This window comes from Dendropsophus ebraccatus, chromosome 8, assembly GCF_027789765.1.
Source record: "Dendropsophus ebraccatus isolate aDenEbr1 chromosome 8, aDenEbr1.pat, whole genome shotgun sequence".
Classification (NCBI taxonomy): domain Eukaryota; kingdom Metazoa; phylum Chordata; class Amphibia; order Anura; family Hylidae; genus Dendropsophus; species Dendropsophus ebraccatus.
Genome location: NC_091461.1, coordinates 79,264,525 through 79,286,616, shown reverse-complemented (window position 1 = coordinate 79,286,616; position 22,092 = coordinate 79,264,525). Strand labels below are relative to the sequence as shown.

Sequence of the window (22,092 nt, the reverse complement as noted above, 5' to 3'; positions counted from 1 at the left end):
GTAGTTACTGGGCTCTTCTCTATTCCCCTTCTTGTGGATTGGTATAACATTGGCTGTTCTCCAATCATCGGGGACATCTCCTGTTAGCAGGGATTGGTTATACAGATCTGTCAGGGGGGCAGCAATCACAGATCTGAGTTCTTTAAGAACCCTGGGATGGATCCCATCTGGACCCATCGCCTTATTCAGCTTTAAACGGGCAAGTTCCTCTGCAACTTCAGCCTCTGAAAATACTGGAGCCGAACCCATATAGCTGGAGGCAATGTTGTGTCCAACCATCCAGTGACTGTGAAGGCCGCCTTCTGAAAACACTGAGCAGAAGTAACTATTCAAATAGTCAGCGACCGCCTTATCTCCATCAATAAACGTATTCTCCCCATTACTTATTTTAGTAATGCTGCAGCCATTCTTCTTCTTCTTCCTGTCACTTATATATCTGAAGAAGGTTTTATTCCCCGCAGTAACAGATTTTGCCATTTCCTCTTCTTTTGAGGCTTTAGCAGCATTTATAATCTGCTTTGCCTCCTTCTGTATACTTTTATACGTCTCTCTGTCAGCTTCATTCCTAGTCTCCTTATACTTCCTATACGCTGCCTTTTTTCCTTTTACAATGGCCTTAACCTCTCTAGTAAACCATAATGGATTCTTCTTCCTTTTACTTTTGCTAACTTCTCGTACATATAGTCTAGTTGCCTTTAATATGACATTTTTTAATTCTGCCCACTGAGTGCTCGCTCCCGATGTTTTATCCCACCCTCTTAATTCTTTATCTAAATACTCCCCCATTTTATTAAAATCTGTCTTCCTAAAATCCAATACTCTTGTTGTAGTATGGGATTGGACGTAGTCAGTTTGTACGTCAAACCATAGATACTGGTGGTCACTGGAACCTAGATTTTCTTCCACTCTAACTTCAGACACCCGATCCCCATTAGTAAATACTAAATCTAGAATGTTCTCTCCTCTGGTAGGTGACTTCACAAGCTGTTTCAGAGATGCCCCTGTAAGGGCCTCCATTACATTCTTGCTTTTACATGTAAGTGCAGAAGGGATATTCCAATCCACATCCGGCATGTTAAAGTCACCCATAACTACAATGTCCCCCTTTAATGACATTTTAGTAATTTCGTCCATCAGCATATTATCATAGTCCTCGCTTTGCCCCGGAGTCCTATAGACAACACCTATCCTAATAACAGATCCCTCTTTGGACTGCATACAAACCCAGAGAGTCTCCAGCTCTTTATATGTATTTTGGATGAGTGTCGATTTAAGACTATCCCTGACATAAATGGCTACCCCGCCTCCCCTTCTCTCTGCTCTGTCTTTCCTGTACAGAATATATCCCGGTATAGCTATTTCCCAATCATTAGACTCTTTGAACCAGGTCTCTGTTACAGCAACAAGGTCCAAATCATCTCTACACATAATGGCCGTCAGCTCACAGATCTTGTTTCCTAAGCTGCGAGCATTCGTACACATTGCCCGAAGATTACTAAGCTTCATAATACCTTTATTCCCAAATTCATCTACCGCACCAACAGCACCTTCCTTATCACCAATAACCGCACCAACCATTGCATCTACAGCACCAATAACCGCACCAGCAACTGCGTCAACAGCACCAACAACTACATCAACAGCACCAACCACTGTGTCTACAGCACCAACCACTGCACTTTCACCAATCCGGATACACTTTTTTGTCTTTACTGGTCGGGGACAGAAATCCTCCTCCTCTATTATACTTCTGTCCCCTTCATCTAGTTTAAATGTCTGTCCAAAAACAATCTGAATTCCTCACTAAGTACCTGTGTACCTATGTGTGATGGGTGCAAACCATCCCTCTTGAACATGTCCTTTTTGCACCACTTGCAAAAGCTATGACTAACAAACCCAAAACCTTCTGCCTTACACCACTGCCTTAACCATGCATTAAACTCTGAGATACGACATGCCTTGTTGTTCTGATTAATGTTGGTGGTTTTCATATCTTGGACCATTTTCTTCACTTGTTGGTACATGGCAGGAGGCACAGGCCGGTATCTCTCCCTGATAGGAGGATGCGTACCGGTTGGTATGGTATGCTGGATTAAACTGGTCTGTCCATAGTCCATAGGATGTTTGCTGAAGACTTGATGATGTTGCTTGGCTACCTCCAGCACACCTTGAATCTGTTCAGTGGAGGTGGTGTCATCACCGATACTTAGTTCGGACAGCCAGGATTGTGAATCTGGATCTTCAGTTGAATTGCCTGCTGAAGTTTGTTGGGCAGCAGTAACAGACGTTTCAAGCAGATCTTCCTGATGAATACTGTACAAGCTGGCTACTGCCTGATACTTTCTCAAGTCCACTGGCTGGTTGCTAACGTTCAACAATCGAATGGGTACTTGGCCACGAGATACTGTCACAAGACTTCTAGCCGCCATGACAGGTATGTCATCTCCTATTAGGGTCGGTTCTATCAATGCGGGGTAATCTTGTCCTTGTAGTCCCATGGAAGCTCTACACCACACCATAGTCTCAGTGCAAGGTTGCAGCCGGATTGGTTGAGAGTCTTTGATGCGAGCACGGCATATTTCTCCTTTGATATTAGTGAACCTCTGTTGAGCTGCCAGCACTTTCATAGTTTTATGGATGGCCTTCTGAGAGTCTCTAGGCACATTTAGTAAAGTCTTTCGTAGGGCTTCCAGCACTTCAGTATAGCAATGGCGGAGTACGTTGGTGCCCAAGATCACTGAGAAGTTTTCATCCTCAGGGACCTGAATCACGATCACTCCTTGTCGGGGAAGTTCTGTGTCGCCAATCTGCAAGGTTGGCTCCCAATACCCGTGTATGGGTACAGATTTTCCATTAGTAGCGATGATGTGGAGCAAGGCTTCTGGAGTTTTTGTTAAGTGTGCCCCATTACTACACTTTTCAAATGCTGTGGCCCTTATAGTGGTCACTTGAGATCCAGTGTCAATCAAGGCAGGGAAGCTCACACCGTTAATGCTGACTTTGACTGTAGGCCTAGAACCCACATACTTTGGCATCCATGTAGCATCTCTGGGACCTATCGCCTCTCCACCTGAGGGGTGTCCCGCAGCCTCAGGGGATTGTCGTTTAAATGCCAGCAATCTTCCTCACGGTGCCCTTTGCGGTGACAATATTTACACTGTAATCCTCTGGTACTCTGATACCAGGTATCTGAGCGTCTAACCGGTGGTTGCCACTGTCTTTCTCTTGTAGGTGGTGGTGGTCGCTCTCGGTTCCGTATGGGAGGACTTTCTCTTCCTTGTCTAGAGGGGTTTTCTAGTCGATCCATCCGCTTTATCATTCTTTCCATTGTTTTGGTGAGGTGTGATATTTGGTTAGCCAGTGTTGCTTCATTCTCTACTTTTTCCATAGCTTTAGCGCAATGTGAGACTTGAGCAGTCGGGGACTGAGCACTCTGTTCAACCATCAGACTTACAGGTGCTGGTATGGGAGTCGTCACACTTCTGTTATCTTCTTGCGATTCTGGCAGAGATTTCTCCTCTAGTATTTCTATGGCTAGTTCTTTAAATTCTAGGAAAGAAGCATTTGGATGTTGTACAGACAACATTCTCAACTGGCTCCTGTGAGTATTGTCTAACACACCTTCAATAAACTGTTCACGAAGGGTTTGATCTTGACCTACTGCTTCATGAGGATCCACCCAAATAACAGCTCGCCATGCTTCCTGCAGGGTCAGGGAATAGTCTCTAAGCGACTCCTTGGGGCGTTGTCTCATCCCAAAGAAACGCTTCTTCAGCTCAGAAGCAGTTCTAGACTCAAATGTAACACTCAGTCGGTCTAGGATCTGTTTACTGTTTTGGGGCTCATGTCCAGGCCAGGACTTGACCTCACGGAGTGCAGGTCCTTGTAATTGGTTGATCAAAATTTCAACTTTCTGTTCTTCAGTAACAGAGCACAGTTTAAAATGACTTTGCATGTTTTCTCTAAATTCTTGAAGGGTACCAGGTGTTCCATCATAATGAGGATACCATGATGCGCCTGGATAGTATGGCATACTTATTTGCATAATGCAGCTGGGTGTAATGGGAGCTGAAGAACTGCTGTGGCCCACTTGGGTGTTGTCTTCACTGTCCAACATTGTCCTCAACATTCTGCACCAGCCTAGCAGATTTAAATTGAGCTAACTTATATTTTTTGGGAGCGTTGCTATGGGCAACGGGCAGGAAATTGGGACGTGGCTCCTTTAAGAATAAATGCAGCAACTTGTTTTTGGAAAATGTGGCCACTCAGGGAGATAGCTAATACTTCTAACAGACTTTTCCCTGCTTTATTCCCCCAATAGTACTCACTCATGTGTCCACAGCATGAAATCCTGGACTCAAGGGACTTAGGAGCTTGCTTAGTGTATAGCCTAGCTGGGTTCCTTTCACACAATGATGGCTGTATTTTTGTGCTCCCCCTTGAAGAAGGTTGGCTCCTCTGGTAAAACAGCTTGCTGAACTCTTATTTCTGTAAGAAACACTTATAGAGGGGGCTTTAGCATAGATTTTATTCACAGGGCGACTTGTAAGCAATCCACCCAGACACAGCATGTAATACCACAGTCCAGCATACAGCCTCTCTCCATATATGGGCAGCAGGAGGGCAGTCTAATCTCTTAAAATGGCCGATTAACCCCTCTTCTGCCAGTATGAATTAGTGAATGCAGTATTCAGCTGTTTTAAGCAGGTAAAAGTCACTTTTGGGGTTTCTAATCTCAGTCTCTGTCAGGGGGGCACCCCTGGATATTAGTAGGATACTGATGGATCAAGGCGCAGAGGTCTCTATCCTGTTTCGTGACGTCATTTTGCAACGTCCGCACGGTGGACTGGAGGCTCTATTAGGGCCAGATAGGGTGCCGGTGGTGTTGTCAGGGGCAATAGTGTCACGGTGCTTTACTCCTACCTTAGCGGTCCTGGCTCTCCTAAGGCCCCAGGCGGTCGTCACAGAAATGAGGTGGTTGGTTTCCAGTGTTTGGAGACAATGAATAGACAGGGTGATATAACTGAGGGTCTTTACTTTCTGGTTTACACAGTAATACAGCACATTGGAATGGTGTTCAGTCACTCTCCAGTCAGGCTGCATGAAGTGAGCATTGGGTTCCCTCTGCCTTAGTGGTTATAGCCTTTATCTGGCTGGTTAGAATCTCTCCTCTCTCTCTCCTTGCTTTGCCTGCTCTGCACTCAGCAGGTTACTTCACTTACTTGAAGTTTTAAGTCAGCACACGACTGCTTATATCTGACTATGATGGAGAGCACGTGTCTGCTCCTCCTCACCGACTACATCTACTCCACTCCTCTCCGGACCTGTAAGACCTCCTACTGTTGCCTAGGCAACACACTTGAGGTGGAAGGCCGCTGGGTCCCAATGCTCACTGTCAACATGTTGGCAATGCACTGCCACCTGCTGGACACCAATGATAAAGCATTACACAGTTACTTTCTACAAAGCACATGTCATATTGCAGATAAAACTTTGTAGTGCCTTGTAGGTCACTACAGCGGCATTGCCGCTGAGCATCTGTGTTGACTCCTCAATGGGCCCCAGTATCTGGGAGATAGCAGACATCCATGTCCACTCCTTATTGTAGATTATGAGGAAGATGACTGACCTGACCACTGCTTTTTGCCGAGGTTGATAGGGTATCTCCTGCTCAGTGTTACCCAGGGACTTGTCATAGGAGGTGGTATGGTTTTCACCCGTTCCCGCTTCTTTCTCCTTTTTTTCCTCTTGGCAGACCTACAGTATATCATTGCTCGGATTCTATTCGTATCTTCTATTTTTTCTGTTTGCCATTATAGTTTCGTATTGTTTATAGCCCCGCCATATTTGTGTATTGCACAAACTTGTGGCACTGAGGCACAGCCTTCATTTCAGGCTGTTGCAGTTTTTTTTGTATTTTTAAGTGTTTTTAAATTGTTCTAGCCGGTTAAATAAAGCCGGTTAAATAAAGCTATTTTATTATATTTTTGGAGTGCACTGATTCTTTTGGTATACCCTATATTCCTGTCTTTTTCTTTTTTGCATTGTTCATATTATAGGGTTTTCAGTAGCACTCTTATTCATTTTGTATATATTTTTTGTTATTTGTGGTGCCCACTACGCCTCTCTAGTTAATTTGCTTATGTAGGGCTGGTACGGCACACAGTTAAAAGTAGTGGTGGCTGGGGACAGAGTACCGAGCGGCAGCCACCGCCATGAGGTTCCTAAAAGCCTCTGTCACTACCAGCCGATAGGGCAGCATCTCCAGGCTCAGCAGTTTGCCTATGTGCACATTTAGGGCTTGTGCAAGTGGGTGAGTGGTAGTGTATTTACGCTTCCATTCAAAGGTCTGTTTTAGGGACAGTTGAACGCTTGGACACCTTGCTGGTGGGTGTGGAGAATAGTGGAGGTGAAGGGGTGGGTGTAAGGCGGCCTGGGCCTGGGGACTGACAGAGCCAGTACGTGACACAAGTGAAGGAGCAGGGGTGTAACTTGCAGTAACTGAAAGGCCTTGGTTCCACTGAGTCAGGTGTTTAGCACTCATATGCCTGCACATGCTGGTAGTGGTGGCTCCCCTGCTAATCCTGGTGTGGCACAGGTAGCACACTATAGTACGTCGGTCAACCACAGTTTCTTAAAAGAACCTTCAGACTTGCGAACATCTAGCCCTGGCCACGGGAGTTTGACTCCGTGAAACAGTTGCTGATCTACTTGCTCTGGCCCTGCTTTCCCTCTGCCCACCCCTCTTCCTCTTTCAACCGGTTCTGTGGCTGAACTTGCCTTCCCCTCTGAAGCACTGTGTTCACTAGGCTTATCCAGCCAGCTTGGGTCATCGTCATCATCAGACACCTCTCCCAACCCACATAGTTGCATAGTTGAGCTGCATCGGGACAGATCGACTGCTCCGATTGCTCAGACTCAGGGAAGGGTCCAGAAAAGAGTTCCTCGGAGCATGGTGGTGAATCTGAATGTCTTCTTTCCCTGGAGGGGCCAGGCTGTGGGGAAGGAGGCTGAGTTGCTGGAGCAAGGATTCCACTCCCTTGGCTAGCGTGAGTGGACTACGTGGAAGACTGGGTGGTAGATAAGTTACTGGACACATTATCCGCTATCCACATGATCACCTGTTCACACTGGTGCGGTTTCAATAGCGGTGTACTCTGAAGCCCCGTAATTTGCGAGAGGAAGCTAGGGAGTGAATGTCTGCGGTGTGCCACTGCTCCCTCCCCAGCGGGTTCTGTGTCACCCTGCAGAGGACCACGGCCTCTGCCCACTGCATCGCTTTGAACCCCACGTCCTCGTCCTCGACCCTTACCCCTGGGGTTCACCATTTTATTGTATTTTGACAACCGCCGAAAACTATTGTGACCAGTATATTTTCTTATTTCTTTATTTCTTAGTGCAGCCATATCCAAGCTCACTGCTTATTGCCCTGTGTAAGAGGGTGTCATACAGTATATAGCTGCAGTTACCCACGCTGCAGTTGTCGTATAAAATCTGTGGGTAACTGCAACTATATACTGTATGACACCCTGTTGCACAGGGCAATTAGCGGTGAGCTTGGATATGACTGCACAGAGAAATGAAGAAATAAGAAAATATACTGGTTACACTAGTTTTTGGAGGTTGTCGTATAAAATCTGTGGGTAACTGCAGCTATAGGCTAGGTTCACACTACGTATATGTCCGGCCACATATTTTTCGCGGCCGGACATATACGTATGAAACTCCGGCCGGGACTTTACGCAAGTTGCGGCCGGATACGTACGGACCGCGAACTTACGCCCGTAGCGTACTTACGCTTCCCGAGCGCTCTTCGTAGCGATCTAACAGCGGTCTTTTACTAGGAAATCTTCGCCTAGCCGCGGACACCCCACAGAACCTTTTGGATCGGAACAAAAAGCTGGCAAAATTAAGAAATCACCACTACGTACGGGACCGCATGTTACGCTACGGGCGTAAGTTACGGCATTTCCGTCCCGAAACAATGGTCTGGTTCATTTTTTACGGCGCCGCATACGATCCGGGCGTAAGTTCGTACGTAGTGTGAACTGTGCGCCCGTAGATCGTATACTTTCCATTGTACGCAAACTACGTAAGTTTCCGGCCGCTTATTCACGGAACGCGCTACGGCCGGAAACTTACGGAGTGTGAACGTACTTATAGACTGTATGACACCCTGTTACACAGGGCAATAAGCAGTGAGCTTGGATATGGCTGCACTAAGAAATAAAGAAATAAGAAAATATACTGGTCACACTAGTTTTTGGAGGTTGTCAAAATACAATCTGTGGGTAAGTGCTGCTATATACTATCCTCTTACATAGGGCAATTAGCAGTGTGCTTGGATATGACTGCACGCAGAAGTGAAGAAATAAGAAAATATACTGGTCACACTAGTTTTTGGAGGTTGTCGTATAAAATCTGTGGGTAACTGCAGCTATATACTGTATTACACCCTTTTACACAGGGCAATTAGCAGTGAGCTTGACTGCACAAAGAAATGAAGAAATAAGAAAATATTCTGGTCACACTAGTTTTTGGAGATTGTCGTATAAAATCTGTGGGTAACTGCAGCTATATATGGCTATGTTCACACTATGTATGTGTGCGGCTGTATTTTTTATGCGGCTGTAAATGTGCGGATGAAACTACGGCCGTGGCAAAAAATAGACATGCGGCTGAAAACATACGGCTGGTTATAAAAATAGGGGAGACCCTATGCGTGTTTTTTTTTTTAAATAAATAAATAATTAAAAAAAACGCATAGGGCCCCCCCTATTTTTATAACCAGCCAGGTTAAAAACCAAACGACAGCAGCCTGGTAACACCAGGGTGGGAAGAGCCATTGGTTTAGGCCCTCTCCAGCCTAAATCTTACCAGCCTGCTGCCGCCTGGTCCAGGAGCGCCAATTTTGACGCTCCGGGACCACTGGCACCCGGCTCTTCCCAGTACCCCTGGTGGCATTGGGTACTGGGGTAATAATAGGGGGTTAGTGTTAGCCATTTTATACCGGCTAACACTAGGCCCCAACTTAGTAATGGATTCCGTCTATTAGACGGCTTCCACTACTAAGTCTATAAAGTAAAGAAATAAAGACAAGACACAAGTTAAAAAAATTTTGTATTCAAATAAAAACACCCCAACACCCCTCATTGACCATTTTATAAAAAAACAACAACAAACAACCGCTGGTCATCGACGTAGTCCACGGAATCCGACGTAATCCCCAGGATACCGATATCTGAAAAACAAAAAGGGAGAAACACACAAAAAACACACACAAACAGGAGCACAACACCCATCATTGTGAGCGGTGTTGTGCTCCTTACAGTATGCAGCGATCTGTAAAGATGCTGCTTACAGTCTGGCCCCCAAGGGGTTAAGGGAGGATGTATTGCATCCCCCTTAACCCCTTGGGGGCCAGACTGATGTCAGACTGCACCCATCCCAGCAAGGAAGGGGTTAAGTGACCCCCCTTCCTTGCTGGGATGGGTGCAGAGCTGGGGAGGGGGTGGGGAGAGCTTTATACTCACCCCGATGTTGTCTCTTCGCTGGTCCGCAGCACAATGAAGTCACTGTACTGCGGACCGGCTCTTTATATGTACGCTCAGCCGATCAGCCAATCAGCTGAGCGCACATATAATTCTAAATGTTTCTTCCAATAATGCTATTGTGATAACATAATTAGAAGAAACATTTGATGTTTTAATTAAAGTAAAGTGATGATTAGTACAGAATGCTCTATTGCCGGCAATATGAATTAACGGCATACTGGAGCTTCCTGTACTAATTAATATTTATTTAATAAAACACATTTTCATTGAAATAAAATCAGTTTCGTTGTTCAATAATTTAATTCTAACGAATCCATTATTGTGCAATTAAATATACTGTCAAAAAATAAATATATATATAAATATACATTTATTTATATATATATTTATTTTAACAGTATATTTAATTGCACAATGATGGATTTGTTAGAATTAAATTATTGAACAACAAAAGGGACTTTATTACAAATAAAATGTGTTTTATTAATTTAAATATTAACTATTAGAGGCATCGGCATTCGGCATCATTGCCGGCTATTTTTGAAGTACTTCGTACGGACCGCCTGTCAATCCACGGCCGCATTTCCAGCCGCAAACAATGGTCTTGTTAATTTTTTATGGGTCAGTTTACGATAGGGCCGTAGATTCATACATAGTGTGCACTGTGCAGCCGTATATTGTATACTTTCCAGCGTACGCATGAACCACCAAAAATACCGCCGCACAATTACAGCCGCAAATACAGCCGCACAGTTACATAGTCTGAACCTAGCCATATACTGTATGACACTCTCTTACACAGGGCAAATAGCAGTGAGCTTGGATATGACTGCGCGAAGAAATTAGAAATTATACTGGTCACACAAGTTTTTGGAGGTTGTCGTACAGTCTGTGTGTAACTGGTGGTATATGCCACTGGTTACACAGGACAATGAGCAGTGAGGTTCTATGCAGCTGTACTAAAATAACAGCAATACAATGTACAACAGCAGCAGCACCAGCCACGAAAAATATAATAGTACTGACAACTTCTTTGGGGTCTGTATGCAACATCAGCTGTCCCCTTTATGCCATCAGCCAATCACCACAGTGTGCTGCTAAAATCGTGGTAGCTGCACTGCAAATCCCAGCCAGCAGTCTGGAGTAATCTAAAAAAATAAAAATTTTAAGCCATTACAAGGGCTTTTGGGTTCTTTCTATAGTATCCCTGCCTACTGGAACGCTAATTCCCCCCCTAACACTCTCCCTGACAAGCAGCAACCCTATTCTCTTCTAGCATGCATGTGAGCCGAGCTCCGCCGGCACAAATTTTTATATTCCAAATTTTTATATGTCATCTGATCTGGCCAACCAATCGTTGCTATCGATATGTATGGGTCCCACGTGATCGCAGGATATACCAAAGGGTCTCCTGTATGTTGATTGGCTGAGAAATTGCGCCCAAACTTACAGGAAATGGATGATGCCATTTTCTCGAGTATTGCAAGATGCTCATCCGAGTAACGAGTACCATCAAGTACCCTAATACTCAAACGAGAACCAAGCACGGACGAGCATTCTCGCTCATCACTATTCTCAACACTTCACCACATCCCGGCTGAGTACAAAGTACATTAGGCAAGGGCCCTCCTATAGGTCCCTATTCTTCTATCAACTTACCTATCTACCTGTTAAAGTATTGATTTGACTATTTTTGCTTGAGCACGGTTTGTAACCGTCTGCATTAAGATACCTTCCTTCGAGTAAAGTTCACAAGTTGTTGAAAGTGGGAATAAAGTGGGTCATCTCTGCCATCGCACCTGCACATACACTCCGCACCTCGTACCTGTCCAAAACAAGGTCCAGTTGCCATGTGTCTGGGGGTGGGTGTTACCATCATGACAAGTAGCCTCCAAAACACCGAACCCACCAGCAGGTCCAATATAAGTACCAGCTCCTGGGCCATGGCAAATGAGGTTGCACATACAATAGAAATTCATCTGACTCTTGACACTGTAGTGGAATAAAAATGCTGAAATAAGTGAGGTCACATATTTCGGGTGCAATTGATGAGGATTAGTCCCCCACTGAATCTAATTGACACTAATGCTCTTGCAAATCCACTCCAATCCTGCTACAGGACCGCAGCACATCTGTGGGAGAAATCAAAGAAAACACAGATTTCTGCCATTGTTGGATTTTTATCTATTATGGGAACATAGCCTAAGTTCTTTGAATCTTACATTGACTAAATTTGTGAATAAATCCTTTTTTAAAAAAGGAGGTGGAGTGTCACCTAGGCACCCAGGAAGTACCAGCATTCACTTTGACCAGGGGCTTAGGGAGGGGGGAGCGGGGCAGCTGCCCCAGGCGCAAGCCTGGGGGGGGGAGGGGCGCCGTCCTCCCCAGATACAGAATGCCACTTTCAGCAACCTGGCAGTAGTGCTGTATGTACGGGGTCGGGGTGTAAGGAGCCTCCAGCAATGTGGATATATCGCCTGTGCAGCAATCTGGCTGCACAAGGACCCAGAGTGGTGTAGGGCCGTCAGGCTTGGACTCCAAGGCTGTGGCTGCAGGTGAGAGGAGAGAGCAGAGCATCAGGAACTCCCCGGGCTTCGCTGACAATCATCTCCTCCCTGTGCACACATGGGGGGGTTGACTGTGGGAGACAGCAGGACAGTGTCAGGGCCTGAATATGTATGTATGCATGTATGTATGTATGTATGTATGTATGTATGTATGTATGTGCATACCTCCCAACCGTCCCGGATTTCGCGGGACAGTCCCGTTTTCGGGGTGCTGTCCCGCGGTCCCGGAAGGGCCCCCCGTGTCCCGCATTATATGTGGCCCCAGCGAAAAAAACAATAAACCAGTAACTCACCTGTCCGCCGGTCCCAGCAGCTCCTCTCCCGGCAGAGTGCGCACAGGGCGGGCAGCGGGGTACAGAGACACTGACTGTACCGGAAGTGACCTGCAGCCTCTATCATGAATCACTTCCGGCACAGTCAGTGTCTGTACACCCCCCTGCCCGTCCCGGAGGATGACGGGAGTGCGCGCTCTGCCGGGAGAGGAGCTGCTGGGACCGGAGGACAGGTGAGTTACTGGTTTATTGTTTTTTCCGCAGGGGCAACACAAATGGGGGGTATTGGCTACTATGTGGGGCGCTATATGGGGGATTGGCTACTATATGGGGGGATTGGATAATATGTGGGGCACTATATGGTGGATTGGCTACTAGGTGGGGCATATATGGGGGCATTGGCTACTATGTGGGGCATATTTGGGGGCATTGGCTACTATGTTGGGCATATATGGGGGATTGGCTACTATGTGGGGCACTATATGGGGGATTGGCTACTATGTGGGGCATATATGGGGGATTGGCTACTATGTGGGGCACTATATGGGGGATTGGCTACTATGTGGGGCATATATGAGGGCATTGGCTACTATGTGGGGGGATTGGATAATATGTGGGGCACTATATGGTGGATTGGCTACTATGTGGGGCATATATGGGGGCATTGGCTACTATGTGGGGCATATTTGGGGGCATTGGCTACTATGTGGGGCATATATGGGGGATTGGCTACTATGTGGGGCACTATATGGGGGATTGGCTACTATGTGGGGCATATATTAGGGCCTTGGCTACTATGTGGGGCATATATGGGGGATTGGCTACTATGTGGGGCACTATATGGGGGATTGGCTACTATGTGGGGCATATATGGGGCATTGGCTACTATGTGGGTCATATATGGGGGCATTGGCTACTATGTGGGGCATATATGGGGGATTGGCTACTATGTGGGGCACTATATGGGGGATTGGCTACTATGTGGGGCATATATGGGGGATTGGCTACTATGTGGGGCATATATGGGGACATTGGCTACTATGTGGGCACTCTATGGGGGTTTGGCTACTATATGGGGCACTCTATGGGGGATTGGCTACTATGTGGGGCACTATATGGGGGATTGGCTACTATGTGGGGCATATATGGGGGATTGGCTACTATGTGGGGCATATATGGGGACATTGGCTACTATGTGGGCACTCTATGGGGGATTGGCTACTATGTGGGGCACTCTATGGGGGATTGGCTACTATGTGGGGCACTATATGGAGGGATTGGCTACTATGTGGGGCACTATATGGGGATTGGCTACTATGTGGGGCACTATAATGGGGGATTGGATACTATGTGGGGCACTATATGGGGGGATTGACTACTATGTGGGCATATATGGGGGATTGGCTACTATGTGGGGCACTATATGGGGGCATTGGCTACTATGTGGGGCACTATGTGGGGATTGGATAATATGTGGGGCACTATATGGGGGCATTGGCTACTATGTGGAGCAGTATATGGGGATTGGCTACTAAGTTGGGCACTATATGAGGGGATTGGATACTATGTGGGGCACTATATGGGGAATTGGCTACTATGTGGGGCACTATATGGGGATTGGCTACTATGTGGGGTACTATATGGGGATTGGCTACTATGTGGGGCACTATATGGGGTATTGGCTACTATGTGGGGTACTATATGGGGATTGGCTACTATGTGGGGCACTATATGGGCGCATAGGCTACTATGTGGGGCTCTATATGGGGGCATTGGATACTATGTGGGGGATTGGATTCTTTGTGGGGCACTCTGTGGGGGATTGGATTCTATGTGGGGCACTATGTGGGGAATTGGATACTATGTTGGTCACTATATGGGGGCATTGGATACTATGTGGGTCACTATAATGGGGGATTGGATACTATATAGGGCATTTTTGGCGGGATTGGATACTGTATAGGGCACTATTCAGTCAGCAGCATGTGGTGATTAGGGGAGTGGCTATGGAAGGTTGCTATGGGGGCGTGGCTATGGAGTGTTGCTATGGGGGTGTGGCTATGGAGGGTTGCTATGGGGGCGTGGCTATGGAGGGTTGTAATGGGGCGTGGCTATGGAGGGTCGCTATGGTCGCTATCCCTCTTTTCTCTTTGCAAAAGTTGGGAGGTATGTATGTGTGTGAAGGGGATCACTGTGGGGCAGTGCAGTGTCAGAATCTGGATGGATGGATGGACGGATTTGTGTCTGGATTCCCTACTTTCTCCTTATCAGTAACTTGTCTTTATTCCTGCAGCTCATGAACCAGTTTTCTGTGCAGTGTAAGGGTTAAACCTGTCTGCTGCAATAAAAAGGTCTCTGATAAGAGGAAACTGAAGCCAGAGAAGTGATTAATATTCACAGTACAGGACTTATATTCCTATAGCAAGGGTTCTTTTACATGGCCGATTGTCAAAAGATACAGTCAGCTGATGAGCGTCCGTTTTTCCACTCGTCAGCTGATCGCTGGCATTTCTAGGAAAGTTCATTGCTTATAATAAAGGTGTGTTTTCACAGAAAGATTTATCTTACAGATCTTTGAAGGGAAAGACTGCGATTTCTCCTCCTTTGAAATCCATTCCTGGCTTTGGCTTAAAAAATCTGTCAGATAAATCTCTCTGTGTAAGCCTGTGTAAAAGGGCCCTTACAAATAGTGCCATTAAAGTGTACTTGTCATTTGGAAAAACGTTTGACATATCATAGAGACATCATGGAGACATGTCAAAGGTTTTGAATGGTCTGGGTCTGAGTGTGTCACATGATGAGCCTGATTTCACTGACACAGAGCAGGGAGTGGACTGCGCTTAGTGTGGTTTTCTCCCAGCTCGTTGTCACAACCAGTCACGGTGTAAACACTCAGTTCCGGACCAATTAGAACTTTTGATGTGTCTCTATGATGTCTCTCTGACAGTAACACAAGATTAGCTCACCCGTAAGAACACTGTTAGCTTTAGGAGGTGCATGCCTACAACATTTGCCTGGTGTATACTGGGCCATAAATTATAAATCCCCCCTATGTATTCCGATCTTCATAATGCATTTAGTGTACAATGCACCTAGGACCCTTTAACTATAACAGGGTGATCTCCCTGAGACATAATACTCAAATATATCCGGACCACATACTTCTATCCTACATCTAATCGATTTTGAGCTCACTCTGTTGTTCGCACTATTTTATAATATTATAAAAAGTTATGTTTTATTATTTTGGATCCTCACAACATTTGAGTTAAATTTTTAGTGGTTTTGACTGACATTTAGGTTATGAAGACTTTGAGGTTTTGGAAGAGCCTAAAAAGCCATAACAATAACATATTGGGGGAGATTTATCAAAGGGTGTAAAATATACACTGGTGTAAACTGCCCACAGCAACCAATCACAGCTCAGCTTTCCTCCCTGGTATAATGAAACAAAAGGTTGCTGTGGGCAGTTTACACCAGTGTATGTCTTTCACACTTTGATAAATCTGGGCCAATTTTCTTGTGCCACCAGAATAGCTTTGACTGGTTAAGGCCTGGACAACACAAGACGTTTGAAGGTGTCATGTAGTATCTGATCCCAAAATAAAAGCAGCAGACCTTTCAATTGTGAAGCAGAGTCTTACTTTCCCAGCACATGACACGGATGATAAGACTAATAAGTGGGGAATTTGGAGACCAAGTTGTCACATTGAAATCTATCCTGATCCTCAAGCCATTCATGAACAAGTCTAACATGTGGTAAGATACATTATTCTCTTGAAAGAGGATACTGCTGTAAGGAAATACCAACTCTTCACTTACTGTCTATATCCCAAAAATTGACAGGCACCATTGTCACAAGATAACCAATCATACTCACGCTACCTGATTTTAATGCTATGGCTGATCAGTGTACTGTATGTGGAGTTCATAATATTCCAGTTTTGTTAAAAATAAAAACCCTTATTTTTCAGGATCACTTGGGTTAAAGGGAGAGAAAGGCGAACCAGGTATGTGTAACAGTGTCTACTTATGAACATAAAGCAAAACATTTTAGACATGCATCACCCAGCCGACCGTTTATTATTTCTAGGATAAATAATGGAGGGATGGCATAATGCAAGCCTCTAAGAAAATACACTCCATTGTTATTATAGAGAATACAAGAATAAGCAGTTCTTCTAATGACCACCCTGTATAAAATGGCCTTTAGATCCTCAGCACATTTGAGAACATTGTTGATATGGGTGATGTTAAAGAGTGATTAACAATCCCTCATTGAGAATACTTTCTATATAACATCCATATGAACTATATGAGCTCTTTAGGCTTGTTTTTTTTAGTCATTTTTTATCCATTATTTGTATCTTTTTTTTCACCCACTTTTTTTGTTTTGTTTCATTGTTCATGCATTTATCTTTTTATATGTTACTCTTCTTTTTAACAATTGATTCCTTTCTGGTGTACACCATTTTAATTTATGTGGCTTTTTGACATATGTTATATGTTTATATTTTTATTTTTACCAATATATATTAGTAAAGCTTCTCTTATATAATAATCTACTAGACTTAAGGATGTCCGCATCCTTTTTTCTATGATTCCTGACTAGAGATCAGCAAACCGGGTTTGGGTTCGAGTCCATCCGAACCCGATCATTCGGCATTTGATTAGCTGGGGCTGCTGAACTTGGATAAAGCTCTAAGGTTGTCTGGAAAACATGGACACAGCCAATGACTATATCCATGTTTTCCACATAGCCTTAGGGCTTTATCCAAGTTTAGCAGCCACCGCTAATCAAATAACGAAAGTTCGGGTTCGGATAGACTTGAGCATGCTCGAGGTTCGCTCATCTCTATTCCTGACGTGTAGCCCGACATGTGGAGAAAAACGAGATGTGAACATACTCTTACCTTCCGCACGCTTTACAAATAAAGAAAATATGGTGGCCACACAAAATATTGACACTTTGGGCGCAATTTGGCCATTTTCAATTAGAGGTGTAGAGCGTGTTTTAGAGCTTTCATTATTTCTTTCTTCAGCAGCTAAGTAAGCATAAAAATTATGTGAGTCTGTCTATTGCTCCACACTTATAAAGGGAGCCATGTTTTTTTAATTGGTTACATGTGTCCTTAATTAGTTACAAGGATATTAACTTGGATAACCATATAGTGTACTACAAATGCTTTATCGATGATTTATTCTTCATATGAAGGGGCACCCAAGAATCTGCCATGGGGTTTGTGTCAGGAAAATTCTTTCTTACCAATCAGGACCACACACCGAGGTTATAGGAAGATGTTTATTCCTGCTAGCAGGGAGACATCACAGGCGGTGGGATTGCTTCAATGATGTGTGCCCCATACAATGTCATCAACAGTTATATAGGTTAAGAAAAGGTCTTGTGGTTAAGAACAGTTAAGAGCTGCCAATCACAAACCTGATGAGTTGGGAGGATAAGCAGGGAACTTCCTCTTTCTCAAACTGTCAGTCTGAGCAAGTGACCACATCTTTATTGCCTGCTCAGCCTCCCTTACAAAAAGCACATTTCATATAAAGCATATTAATTAAAAGCATAATATAGCAATTCTTTATGATATATTTTTAAGGAATTTTCCCAACAGTTAGTGATTCAATGAAGCCATTGAACAAATATGGCAAAATGTACATCCAATGATTCTTGGAGTGCCCATTCATGGTGCACGAAATGAATTTAGTTTATTAAGGCTGTTTACTTAACAAACTGTTTGGGAATTCCACTTCTCTCCCCCCATATGACAGTCTGATACCTGCGCTATCCCTGTGGAGGAAGAATCTTTTTCCCGTTGGTCTTTAGCGGGTATTCCATGTCTCTAAATTTATAGGGGGCAATGTATCGAGGGAGACTCTTGAGTGAGTACTCCATTGGATTTCTTTCACTGATCTCCCTGAGCCCAGTGATTGCTGTGTTTTATGAGTGAACAATATGGACTGTGTCTTCACTGGCCCTCATAGACACCCAGTTACTTGGTAAACTGGGCACTTGGTTGACATATCCAACAAATAATCACCCCCAATCAGCCCTCCTATCCTCACCTCTCTGTCGCTATATTGCTCTGTTAGAGTCCATTTACACAGAAAGATTATCTGGCAGATTATCTGCCAAAGATTTGAAGCCAAAGACAGGACTGGATTTGAAAAGAGGAGAAATCTCAGGCTTTTCTTTATGACCTAATCTCTGTTTATAGTCCATTCCGGGCTTTGGCTTCAAATTTTTGGCAGATAATCTGTCAGATAATTTTTCTGTGTAAATGGACCCTTAGTCTCTTCCTGCTCTGCTCTAAATGCATGCTGTGATCTTGCTCTCTCCTCCACACACACCCGACTAGCCACCTCCGGAAACTAATCACCTTATATAGAGGTGCTGATATCACAATGGGCCTGCATCAGATTGGATGGGTGCAAGGGATTATGGTCAATCCCTTTCTCCTGCCCAGTGACACTCCAGACTCCATTTTTTTTTTTCGATTTTCCTTAGGCCCCCTTCACACGTCCGTGTCAGTTTTTACTGTCAGGAAATCCTGATCAGGAGACCTTAAATGTCATCAGGATAGTATCAGGATTTCCTGACAGTAATCCGTTTTTACCATCAGGAAACCATCAGGAAAAACCTTCAGGATTTCCTGATGAGATAATATTGTCTAGTATGCCAACATAAATCACAGGTACCCGTGTACCTGGATGGCCACAGGCTGCAGAACTACAACTCCCATCATGGCCTACCAGCAGAGCCATGATGGGAGTTGTACTTCTGCAACCTGGATGGCCACAGGCTGCAGAACTACAACTCCCATCATGGCCTGCCAGCAGAGCCATGATGGGAGTTGTACTTCTGCAACCTGGATGGCCACAGGCTGCAGAAGTACAACTCCCATCATGGCCTGCCAGCAGAGCCATGATGGGAGTTGTACTTCTGCAACCTGGATGGCCACAGGCTGCAGAACTACAACTCCCATCATGGCCTGCCAGCAGAGCCATGATGGGAGTTGTACTTCTGCAACCTGGATGGCCACAGGCTGCAGAACTACAACACCCATCATGGCCTGCCAGCAGAGCCATGATGGGAGTTGTACTTCTGCAACCTGGATGGCCACAGACTGCAGAACTACAACTCCCATCATGGCCTGCCAGCAGAGCCATGATGGGAGTTGTACTTCTGCAACCTGGATGGCCACAGGCTGCAGAACTACAACTCCCATCATGGCCTGCCAGCAGAGCCATGATGGGAGTTGTACTTCTGCAACCTGGATGGCCACAGGCTGCAGAACTACAACTCCCATCATGGCCTGCCAGCAGAGCCATGATGGGAGTTGTACTTCTGCAACCTGGATGGCCACAGGCTGCAGAACTACAACTCCCATCATGGCCTGCCAGCAGAGCCATGATGGGAGTTGTACTTCTGCAACCTGGATGGCCACAGGCTGCAGAACTACAACACCCATCATGGCCTGCCAGCAGAGCCATGATGGGAGTTGTACTTCTGCAACCTGGATGGCCACAGACTGCAGAACTACAACTCCCATCATGGCCTGCCAGCAGAGCCATGATGGGAGTTGTACTTCTGCAACCTGGATGGCCACAGGCTGCAGAACTACAACTCCCATCATGGCCTGCCAGCAGAGCCATGATGGGAGTTGTACTTCTGCAACCTGGATGGCCACAGGCTGCAGAACTACAACTCCCATCATGGCCTGCCAGCAGAGCATGGTGGGAGTAGTAGTCCTAAGGGGTAATCTCACCTGTCCCGGTCTGTCGGGGCCGCGAGGTTGGGGTCCGGGTCAGAGTGCAGTGCTGAGGTCCGGGCAGCGGCGGCGGTCGGAGGTGTGGAGCATCCGGCGGGCGGCCCGGTGGTGAGTTCCCGGGGGGGACGGGGGGGGAAAGGGTCAGATGCGGCGGGGGCGGGGGTGGGGGGACGGGGGCGGCACTGGGGGTTACGCGGCGGCGGCGGCGGCGGCGGGGGGGGGATCTGTAGTGCCGGGCAGCGTGTGCGGTGCGGTGCGGGGGGGATGGGGGTGTGCGGGTGATCGGACGGCGGCCGGGGCTGGCTCTCTACCAGTCCGGAATCGCGGGCACTTTCCTGATATACATCAGGAAAATGCCCGTGATTCCGGCGCTCCCATAGACTTCTATGGGGGCGTCCGTGCCGGATTTCCGGACGAAAATAGGACAGGATCTAAAAAATCCGGTCCTATTTTCCGGAACGGTACACCCTTCCGGAAAAATCCGGAAGGGTGTCCGTGTCTAATGTTAGTCTATGAGTCCGGAAATCCGTCCGGATTTCCTGATAGGAAATCCGGACAGATTTTCCGGACGTGTGAAGGGGGCCTTAATGGGCAGGAATTTGCTTTGCAGAAGAGAGCGAATTGACGTCTTGATTTGCAGCAAATCTTGCTTTGCTGGATTCGCTTCACATCTCTACTACTTACAATTTATAGCATCAACATCATAATTTTTTTCCCCCAGTAATTCTGCCACTTTTACCTAATAACCTAATGGCTTTGTGTTGTTATTTTGGGGGCACATCAAATTTACACTGTTATACAAGCTGTTATACACTGACTTTTTTACATTGCATCACAGTGTCATAGCTTCAGTCTTTTCCTATGAAAAGATATAATAAACTATTTATAGAAATGTGAGATACTGTATATCCTTATGGTACAGCAAGTAGAAGCAAATCCGTTCCTTACCATGTATTACTGATTTTTTACTATAACTTATGTTAATAGCTTAACCTATAAACTACCTCAGGTAATTTCACATCTTCGGTTTGAGATTATGTAGATAACATATATATTCTTTTTTTACTAGGAATATCAGGTCAAAAAGGGGACAAAGGAGACAGTAGTGCAATATCAGGTTTGTAGTAAGCAAGCACGCCATAACTGAGACTAATTATTGTACAACAAACATTCTGTCATTTCTATTTTCAGAATCTGTCAGTCCTGCAGCATCATTAATCTGTCACCTAGAATTCTATACTCCAACTGCTGACAATGTTAAAATGGTCTCATGGCGAAGAGATAAATCTTTCTTTAATGAAGAAACATATCTTTGTTCACTGGTCAAAGAACAATTCATAGCACACTATAAGCCGTTGCCTCCCCTCAGCCTCTCCCTGTCCAAGGATGATTAAAAGGCAGAAATGCCGTGGCCCAGGGTTAGATGTTATTTGTTGGTATAGTACTTGGGCACTTGTCACGATGGCCAGGAGTGGTGTAAGAACCCACCCTGGACACACGTGCTTGAAAAAGGGAAGCGGACTTTGTTTCCCATAACAACCAATCAGACCCCTGCATTTCAGTTGCTGAATGATCAGTTGACATTTGCCATAAATCTGCCCATGTTTATTCTTTCCTGAACTCAAAATAGCACTAGGTAATGTAAACTGATCTAACAATATTTGTGTCAACTTTTATTTTTTATACTCAGCTCTGCAACAAAAGTTATCATCTATTGAAGAACAATTGCAAAGCTTGCAGAAGATTGTTGCCACCCAGAAGAAAGGTTTGTAAAGCTAAAATGGCACCACAGTTAGGATACATTTTCAATAACTGCTGGCTGAACATTTGTTTGTCCAACAGTTAATCCTTCAGTTACTTCTCCCTCCATTCCTTTGTATGGAGAGGAGAAGGATAACTGCAGACAGACTGCTCTGGG

The 22,092-nt window shown here is 45.4% G+C and overlaps 1 protein-coding gene across 1 annotated transcript in view; it reads left to right on the top strand.

Moving 5' to 3' along the window:
- The window catches only part of LOC138799475 (mannose-binding protein C-like), a 64,993-nt gene that overhangs the window by 40,580 nt on the left and 2,321 nt on the right, over positions 1-22,092 (top strand). Inside the window, exons 4-6 of the mRNA XM_069980706.1 lie at positions 16,368-16,403; positions 21,244-21,291; positions 21,865-21,939. Of these exons, the coding sequence (XP_069836807.1) occupies positions 16,368-16,403; positions 21,244-21,291; positions 21,865-21,939 (159 nt within the window). The remainder of the gene's footprint in view (positions 1-16,367; positions 16,404-21,243; positions 21,292-21,864; positions 21,940-22,092) is intronic.